The 10,378-nt window shown below is 36.2% G+C and overlaps 1 protein-coding gene across 5 annotated transcripts in view; it reads left to right on the forward strand.

The window, feature by feature from the left end:
• senp6a (SUMO specific peptidase 6a) overlaps nucleotides 1-5,646 on the forward strand; it is a 29,598-nt gene extending 23,952 nt beyond the window's left edge. For all 5 annotated transcript variants that reach the window (XM_082147886.1, XM_082147888.1, XM_082147887.1 and 2 more), the window contains 4 exons: nucleotides 459-547; nucleotides 2,716-2,784; nucleotides 2,997-3,147; nucleotides 5,128-5,646. In XM_082147886.1, coding sequence (XP_082004012.1) covers nucleotides 459-547; nucleotides 2,716-2,784; nucleotides 2,997-3,147; nucleotides 5,128-5,343 — 525 coding nt within the window. In that variant the 3' untranslated portion in view covers nucleotides 5,344-5,646. The remainder of the gene's footprint in view (nucleotides 1-458; nucleotides 548-2,715; nucleotides 2,785-2,996; nucleotides 3,148-5,127) is intronic.
• The last annotated feature ends 4,732 nt before the right edge of the window (nucleotides 5,647-10,378 follow it).

Genomic DNA, 10,378 nt, shown 5'->3' on the forward strand with positions numbered 1-10,378 from the left:
TTATAGTTTCCATAGAAATATGAAGCAGCACAACTGTTTTCAACATTGATGATATTCAGAAATGTTTCTTGAGCAGCAAATCATCATATTAGAATGATTTCTGAAGGATCATGTGACACTGAAGACTGGAGTAATGATGCTGAAAATTCAGCTTTACTGTCACAGGAATATATTATAATAAAATATAAAATATTTCACAATATTACTGCTTTCACTGTGTTTTTGATCAAATAAATGCAGTCTTAGTGAGCATAAGAGACATCTTTGAAAAAAATAAAAAATAAATAGTACCGACCATAAACTCTTGACAGTAGTGTAAATACTTTAAAAGGTTATTCCTGCAAACAGCTGGTAACATTGGGCTGTTTTGACTTGCAGAAACTCCAACATTGCTGTTTATTTTTCTCTACCCAAGAGTTCTCACGTTGATATGCGTTGCTTGTTATCTGTGTTTTCAGGATGAGTGCAGCGATGACGGCACTTTGGTCGATGACACTGGGAGCTCTGACCGAGCGGAGTGGACGTCCAAACCCACCATCTGCAAACAGTGAGCGCAAATATTCCTCGCTTATTGTGGATATAATATTACTGTATTGTTCCGAATATAAGACAGTGTTTTTTTTCTTGTAAATACAACTGAAAAAATAGGGTTATCTTATATTCAGGGTCTAGACTTTTACAGGAAACAATAGGTAGCGCCAACTACGTTTAAACACAGCCGAGTCATCAAACAACATTCATAAGCAGCCAAGAAATACGGTGTGTCAGAGTGTAATGCTAGAAGATGGCGAGTCTTAAACATGCTAACAGTCAAAGAAAAGCTTGGCAGCCTTTTTGGAAAGTTTGTCAGTATAGCCGAAAAAATAAATGAGGGGTTTTAATTTTAGTTTAATTTCTAGTTATTTTTGTTATGTGCTTTTGTGATATATTTATATATATAAATAAAAAGTTTTAGTTCAGTTTTAGTTTTCATTTACAGGTAGTAATTTTAGTGCTTCAACTTATTTCAATTAGTTGCCCAGTAGTTAATTTTGTTAATAAAAACTATGACAAAAAAAGTTGGTCGGCGAGCTTTTCTTCAATGACAAGACGAGGCGATGACAGACGATACCAACGTCATTAAACGATAAAATATCAACATGCAATATCGCTGACGAAAAAAGACAAGACAAAAATGTTGGTAAAAATAAACCAAAATCTGTCTTTATTTTTATCCCCAAAAAAAGAAACAAAATCTAACAGACTTCTGTGCAATCCTCTATGACGGTGTCCAAACCTTTTCCTGGAGGGCCACGGTCCTGCATAAATGCTGTTACGCAACCTCTGTGTGACAATACAAACATCTTTCTTTGCTGTTGTTTAAATGGAAAAAGTGCAATAATGTATATGTAAAAATGTAAATGTCAAAAATTTCTTAAATGACAAAAAACATTGCAATTATAATTGAGCAAAATCATTGATTTAACCCTTATGCTGCATGACAAAATTACTGAAGTCTTCTCTAACTAAACAAAAGCAGAACAAGTTTGACTAAATGTGATATAAACTATAATCTTTTGACTCGGGAATAAGGAAGGCTAAATTAAAAAATTGCTGGTAAAATGAATACATCTGCCAAGGCAACATTCATTTAGTGAAGGTTTTTCATTTAATATTTACACTACCGTTCAAAAGTTTGGGGTTGGTAAGATTTTTTTAATGATTAAAAAAAGAAGTCTCTTCTGCTCACCAAGGCTGCATTTATTTGATCACAATTACAGTAAAAACGGTAATATTGTGAAATATTATTACAAAATATATTTCTATTTGAACATATTTTCAAATGTAATTTATTCCTGTGATAGTAAAGCTGAATTTTCAGTGTCTTCAGTGTCACATGATCCTCCAGAAATCAGGGTGATTTCAATTATATGATGATTTGCTGCTCAAGAAACATTTCTGACTATTATTATCAATGTTGAAAACAGTTGTACAATTCTTTTTCCTGGATTAATTTTTGAATAAAAAGTTCAAAAGAATAGCATTTGTCATTTATAATTCAATCCTTGATGAATAAAAGTCTTCATTTCTTTCCACAAAAAAAAATAAAAAATAATAATTCTAACTGACCCCAGACTTTTGAACTGTAGTGTATAACGTTACACAAGCAGAAGACTGATGTTCAAAAACATAAAAAAAAAACATTTAAATCTTACAGATTACAAACTTTTGGAATTTTTTTAATATATTTGTAGATTTAAATTTATTTCAGCTTTGTTTTTCAATTAACAATATTTTAATTGTTTATTTAATAATAATTACCCTATTTGCATAGTCAACCAAATCAAATATGGTGATTAAATGTCACAGAACAGTGGATCAGTTATGTCAAATGTGTCAACAGTGTGGAAAAATGAACAATGATAAGCATATTATGTAATTGCATATTTTAACGTGCCAACTTTGATTGCCCGATAAACGTTACACCTGTTTGTCTTCAGTTAGAAACTGCGGGACAGTTTCGGTCAGTACATTATAATATAAACATGACGAAAAGCAGAAGCACAAACCAGGGTCCAGGCAGAATTTAATTGAGATTCATTGCTTGTAAAATTCCAGTTCAATTTCTCAACTTGGGTTAAAAAATAATTGGGGATCGACTGATTACAAAACATGTAGTTTGTTCTGGTTGTGTATATTTTCCAGCACTCATTGTCATGTTATTGAAATCCTCAGGCCTTGCATTCTGATCATGGACTCTCTGCGTGGACCCACACGGTCGACTGTGGTGAAAACGCTGCGACAGTGAGTTACTGCTTGAAAATAAAACCTTTATTCCACATGGATGTGTGATTTCATAATCACAGATGTTTTTGCATATAAAATTGAAAATAGTATTTTTTCCTGTGGGAATCATGGAGAATCTGCACGAGTCTTTAAACGATTACACGAGTGGCCTTGAGTTCTCATTGATGTTGGTGTCAGTATTGTGAGTGTTTGTCTTGGTGTTTGTGCAGGTATCTAGAGGTGGAGTGGGAGGTGAGGAAGGGCTCCCAGAGGAGTTTCGGGAAAGAGGTGATGAAGGGCTCGAGTCCTCGTGTGCCCCAGCAGGATAACTTCAGTGACTGTGGGGTTTATGTGCTGCAGTATGTGGAGAGCTTCTTCGAGGTGAGCGTGAGCCGCTTCCCAAACATCGAGAACTTTTCTGCCGTTGCATCATTTTGTTTACTCGTATAATGTGCTTTAATTCACAAACATCCCAGACTGCCCTGTTAAGAGAAATGACATCACAATGTTTCCAGGATTTAATATTAAATAGGGAAATATAAATTTCATATAAATTATTTCCATTTTGCGCCCACGCGCATACATGCTTTCTAAACATGCCTCATGATCACTGCCAAAGTCACTGATTTCAGTAAACAAGGCTTTGTTGCCAAAATTACATTGGTTCACCACTAGGGGTGATGATTCCTCTTAAAGCATGACTGGTGTCTGTGTGGTTTTTACCTGATCTCAGATCCGTTTTATACATTTGTAGACATTTAATGACACATTTATATAATAAAAAGAGTTGTAGTTCAGAGTTTCTTATTGAACTGAGTAACCAAGCTCCAGGGGTTTAAAGCTACGAATTACAAATACTCATGTTAATGCAAGTAGTATTTATCAGAAATTTTACTTTAAGTAGTTTCACATTTGTGTAATTTTACTTAAATACATTTCAAGTGATGTATCTGTACTTTTAGTCTGCTATATTAGTCTGGACGTTGCATGCTTGTTTTAATTCATCTTTTAAATTGTGCACCAAAAGCACCTCTAAAGCCCCGTTCACACCACCAGAGACTTTTTCGCTGTATGTTAAGATATTAGACTGCAAATCAGTGTTTACTGGGCAAAAAATATATATATATATTAGCATCTTATCAGCCTTTTCTAAAAACTCACATGACATGGTCTCACAAAATGCTTTATAAAATGCATATTGCCTATTTTTGTGGCAGGGCCAGTGTAAGTGTTTGCAAGTAAAAACCTGAACTATGGTGGGTTTCGAAATGTACCTGAAACCGTAACTAAAGAAGCCTGCTGCTCTGTAGAGACCTCACTGTGCACATTAGTCTCTGTGGAGCCCTCAGCACCACCTGGCTATAGTTCCTCCTCTATAATGCCTTCTTTCACTTCTGCCATTCCAACCACCTCAAGCTCTGTCCCTAAAATGAAACATCAGCTCAATATCCACATCTAATATCAGTCAATAATACACAGAGAACAGAAACTGGGGCTGGGTCTCACCAAGGAACCCATGATACCACATACACATTGCTTTACAGAGAAAACACTGACTGCAATGCAGCATTCAGAACTGAATTAAAATAAGCATTTTAAATTCCATTTGAATGCCCGAATTTTCAAATTTGGATTCATCAGGTACACTACTGTTCAAAAGTTTGGAGTCAGTGCCATTTTTTTTTAAGAAATTAATACTTTAAAACAGCAAGGATGCATTAAATTGATAAGATAACCAGCAAAATGTAAAACCTGATGGATGATTTACAGGAATACAGGCAACAGGAATCATTAATGTTTACACCACAAATGCGATGTCACATGCAATCCTGACAACATCTGAATGTAGTTTGAAAAAAAAAAACATTCATAAGTACATCTTGGACCCTATTTAGTCCTAATCACGAGACTCGTTTTAAAGAGCCCTTTAAAAATAGTTAAAAACAGAGTATTAAAGAACATACCCAATTCTATTGTTTGCTATAAGTTTCATTTGTTTTCAAATTGCTCATCATTTGGAGGACAATTAAAAACATTTAAATTAATATTTATTAATATTTTTCCATCTGATTAATTAAAGAGATAGTCTATTTGGATTAATCGGTTATCAAAATAATGGTTAGTTGCAGCCCTACAACAGTGTCATGATGGTACTCTATTGGTTACGCTTTTCCCCGCTTACACTGCCTTATGTCAGTAAAAACGTTGCTTCAGGATGCAGATGAAAGATCATCAAAACAGAAATATACATTACAGCTGTTTAGTGACCCTCATATCCATATTGAATTGACTGCTCAGTTTAGGCTTTTTCGTTTGTAACTAATGCAATAATCTATTTTTTTTTATTTGTGTCTTCTAAAGAATCCTCTTCCAAGCTTTGATCTGCCGATGAATCTATTGGATTGGTTTCCCCAGCAAAGGATGAAAACCAAGCGGGAAGAGATCAAGGAGCTCATTCTGAAGATTCAGACTCAGCAGCAGCTCAGTCTGGAGAGCGAGAAACATTCGGACGCCGGCCACAGCCCGTACGAGGACACGTTAGAGTCAGCTGATCTAATCCCTCCAATCAGCTCCTGAGCTCCGCCCACGCTGCTACGCTTCTACCATCACATGACTTATGAACACTAAAAGCCAATCAGGGCCTTGTGTGATTTTTCGCTGCTGGACAACTCTGCCGTTATTTCTTATAGTTTCGATGATGCGAAGTACGAAAAAAAGTTTTTTGTTTTTTATTTGTATTGAAGTGTACATAAGCTAGGCTTTTTCTTTTACTTTGCTGGTTTTTTAAATGCCTTTTGAGTTTTGCCTCTCATTTATTGTTAATGCATCGGATTTCAATTTTGCACCGTCTGTGAAATAAAAGTTCATGTGTTCATCTTTGATTTACTCTAATGTGCCTAGAGGATTAAATGCAGAACTGTTCAGTATTCCATTGGGAATTAATGCCTCTGAAGGAAATGAAAGCATTTTTTTTGTAAAATCAGTATCCAAGCAAAGTTTGTGATTACAACGAAATCATTTTTTTCAATGTTCTGCTATTTGCCGTTCAAGAGTGCACATATGCCTTGGTACTGTCTAATACAAGAATATTATGTCAAAAATTAGGCCTGCTGCTTTATGAATATCTTGTTTACATTATTTCAGTTGATTCACAACATTTGAGTGGTCTTTTCAAAGCACTGTCACATGATTCATAAACGTTCCTCAAAGTATCTGACTTAAGCAGGTCAGACGTGTGAAGCTTAAAGTCAGATTCAACTTTGACCCTGTTTTCTGTAGACTTGTAGCCGGTGATTAAGTATTGTTACATGGTATGAAAAATCAAAAGATGGAAGAGACGCTGATTCTGTGTGTATCTAGATGCATTGAGTTGAAGGAACATCAATAATTACTCAAAATAATCAAAATGGTAAAATTGTTATCTGCATAATTAAACGTTTCATTTTGTTGGTTTTACATGGGCAATGTAGAATAACACTAGTTCTAAAAACACGCGTTAAAAATGTATGCGCTCAGTTGAGGTGGATAAACTTTTTATCCGATAAGACGTACATAAACTACAACGGAAACACGTTTACTTAATAAATCCCTGGAAGTGCAACAACAAACTCGGATGACTTTGCCTCAACAGAGGACGTGATTGGATAACTGGACTAACCAGTAGACCAATCACATCACAGCATCTCAAATGTTGTTTTGGCGGTTCTGAAACTCCTGAGTCAATGTCTGTCATCAGAATGATTTGTTTTAATTCTTCCCAGAAATGTCTCAAAGATTGTGTTCCCAAACACCAGCATCCGAACACAAGAGAACATGACGGCGTTTATTGCGACAGCATCTGCGCGCAAGTCATTTATGATATAGAAAAAAAGAGCCATGGTTTCTTCCACGATTGCAGCAACTTCAATTTTTATTAGATATTTTGCGCCAATTTCCAAAGAAGTGACGATTTTGTTCTGTTTTTTGTCCTCGCAAATGTTTTATGCGATATTCCAATTTTGCGCATAAGTTAAATGCACAGGTTTGGATGGAAACTTAGCTACTGTTACATTAAAGCAGATGCTCTGCACATAGACTTCTGGTTATGTCCCTGGTTATGCCTTTCAGCAAAACAAAATGACAAGGAAAAAAATTAAAATGTAAAATAGCATAAGAATGCGTTTACAAATGTAATTTCTTTTATACAAATTTACAGGTCTATTAGAAACTACAAACTCAAGTGGAGGTCAATGGGTTGCATGATGTTTTGGTCCCGCCACACCCTAAACCTAATTAGGTTAAGCTCCACCCACTAGGTTCACGAGGTGGAGCTGGACAAGGTTAAGCTCCACCCATTGTGTCCAGAGAGGCTCTGAACTGAGCACCACTTGTCTGAGTTTTGTGGCTCATGGGCTGTCATCAATTGCCTGACCCTAAGTGTCATCGATTAATGTCTCTAGAGCTGCAAGAAAAATAACCAGTCAAATTTATTTGTACGGCATTTTTCATAATATACATTGTTTTAAAGCAGCTTTACAGAAAACCATCTTCATGTTCATGCTTTATATATTCAGAAAATGTCTTCATATCTTATAGTTGCATTTAGCAGATTAGAACTGGGCGATGATGATTGCGATGATACAACCAATAAAGCAGCTGAAATACAATATAATATAAATCACCCTACGTGATTCTGTATGTATGCGGATAAAGTTGGACAAACTTATATATCCAATTTTGTATAAAGTGACATTTTGTCACTGGATACTCACACACCTCTAAATTTCAGTACAGCACCAAACTCAGTGATCAGTTTATGAAAATAGTCATTATTAGTTTCATCATATTGAATGTTTAAATTTAAATCAAGACAATAACACAACACTACACTATACTGACCATCTAGGGGGCGCTATAGAGCCCCCTGTACCCGTCCATCACAACCCTGGTGTCCACTGAGGCGAGTTGCAGTGAGAACCCAAGTGCAGTTTATCAAACAAAATACAGATAAACAAACCAAGACAATGACTAGAACTTGGCTTGGCTAAGAACATAACTTGAACATAAACCTGAACTGACAAGACTCAACAAAAACAGGTTACAACCAACAAAACTAGACAAGAGACAATGGGAACATGAGGGCTATATATACATGAAGACTAATGACTAACAAGAAACACCTGTGAACAATCGGAAAAAGGGAATCGCATGGCATCTGAAAACTACAAAATAAAAAAACAATGAAAACATGAACATGGACCAAAACGTGACACCTGGCATAGTCATGAGTTGCGGCTACACATGCTTTTCTGGGGGCCCTAGGGATATGATCTATTGCTGCATTTACGCAATGTTATAATAACCATAATTACCGGATGACAACACGTGATGTTGTACCCACCAAATAGTTTTCAGCGGCGTTGATCTTTTCCATTCATTTCTTCGGCAAAGTGTTATAAGCCATGAACCTGGCCAACCACCTATGAGGGGAATCATAACATTACATTGACAAAAAAGTATTTGAATATCGGACATGAATACTAGGGGTGTAACGGTTAAAATTACTCATGGTTCGGGTTGTATCACGGTGTTAGGGTCATGGTTTCAGTACAGATTTCCAGTCAGGATTTTGACCATATCATAGTACTGAGACTGCTCTTATTAGAGTTACAAATGATTTGCTCTTATCTTCCGATCATGGTTGTGTCTCTCTATTAGTGTTACTGGATCTTAGTGCTGCATTTGATATCATTGACCACAACATTCTTTTGAATAGATTCAAAAATGATGTTGGCATTAGTGGAATTGCATTAGCATAGTTTAAATCATACTTATCTGACCATTATCAGTTTGTAGCAGTAAATGAAGAGATGTCTCATCGATCACAAGTTCAGTATGGAGTACCACAAGGCTCAGTACTAGGACCGTTGCTGTTCACTCTGTACATGCTACCCTTGGGAGATATTATGAGGAAGCATGGCATTAGTTTTCACTGTTACGCTGATGATACTCAGCTCTATCTTTCTTTGCGCCCCGATGAAACTTACCAATTCACAAAATTAACGGAATGCATAGCTGATATAAAAAAAAAAACTGGATGACTAATAATTTCCTACTACTTAATTAAAAAAAAAAACTAAAAAAATACATATTCTATTTATTAGACCAAAAACATCCACACGTTATAACCTATAATACTGTCTAACACTTGATGGATGTTCTGTCAAGTCTACGTCGTCGATTAGGAACCTGGGTGTGCTCTTTGATACCAATCTTTCATTTGAAAGTCACATTTCTAGCATCTGTAAAACCGCATTCTTCCATCTTAAAAATATATCTAAATTACGACATATGCTCTCAATGACAAATGCGGAACAGTTAGTTCATGCATTCATGACATCAAAGCTAGATTATTGTAATGCACGTATGGGTGGTTACCCTGCACGCTTAATACACAAACTACAGCTGGTCCAAAACGCACCAGAACCAGGAAGTATGACCATATTTGCCCAGTTCTGTCAACACTGCATGGCTCCCTATTAAACATTGTATACATTTTAAAATCTTGCTGATTACTTACAAGGCACTAAATGGTTTAGCTCCCCAGTACTTGAGCGAGCTCTTAACGCATTATAGTCCTTCACGTCTATTGCAATCTAAAAATTCTGGTCAGTTGATAATAACTAGAACATCAAAATCGACTGCTGGCGGTAGATCCTTCTCCTATTTAGCACCAAAACTTTGGAACAGTCTTCCTAACATTGTTTTAGAAGCAGACACACTCTGTCAGTTTAAATCTAGACTAAAAACACATCTCTTTAACCTGGCATACACATAGGACATGATAAATTTCTATTATACAAATCATGTAAAATGTTTATTATAGCACAGGTACGTCTGTAAGATGTCTGCTAAAGATCTGTTAATCTGGAAAGCTTCTGCTGTGTAAAAACATCTGATAAACATCTTAGAAAAGGCAGTTTTACATACATTCTAAATTTTAAACATCTTAAAGACATATTCTAAATGTCTAAATGACATCTAACAGGAAACGTCCTGGAGACGTATTGCAGATGAGCAAACACTCAAAAAAATACATCTTGCAGATGTAAATGCAGACATCAAAAAGACATCTCCGAGGCGAGATGTACTTGTGCTATCCGTCTATAGGCTGTGTAAACTCGGTCAGCCGGAACTGGGAATACTTCCCATAATACCTGATGTACTCGTTACATCATAAGAAGAATGGCATCTACGCGAGTATTAGTCTCTCTGTTTATCCCGAGGTTTACTGTGGTCAGCCGGATCCGGGCCGGATCCAGATCAGATGGTGGACCTGCGCCTAGACACGACCACAACGGATGATTTAGTCAGCCAGATCCGGGCCGTATCCAGATCAGATGGTGGACCTGTATCTAGACACGACCTCAACGCATCCCTGATGTGTCAGCCGAGATTGTGTCAACTACACTCTCCCTGTGAAGGCCTCATCGACACGACAAAAGTTTTAAAACTTACTTTATTTTCTTCTGCAGCTGCTGTACAGCCAAAACAATATTTGCATAAATGTCCTATTATCACTGTAAAGTTGCTTTGAAACAATCTGTATTGTAAAAAGTGCTATCTAAATAAA

Source organism: Leuciscus leuciscus (assembly GCF_965113295.1).
Source record: "Leuciscus leuciscus genome assembly, chromosome: 19".
Lineage (NCBI taxonomy): Eukaryota > Metazoa > Chordata > Actinopteri > Cypriniformes > Leuciscidae > Leuciscus > Leuciscus leuciscus.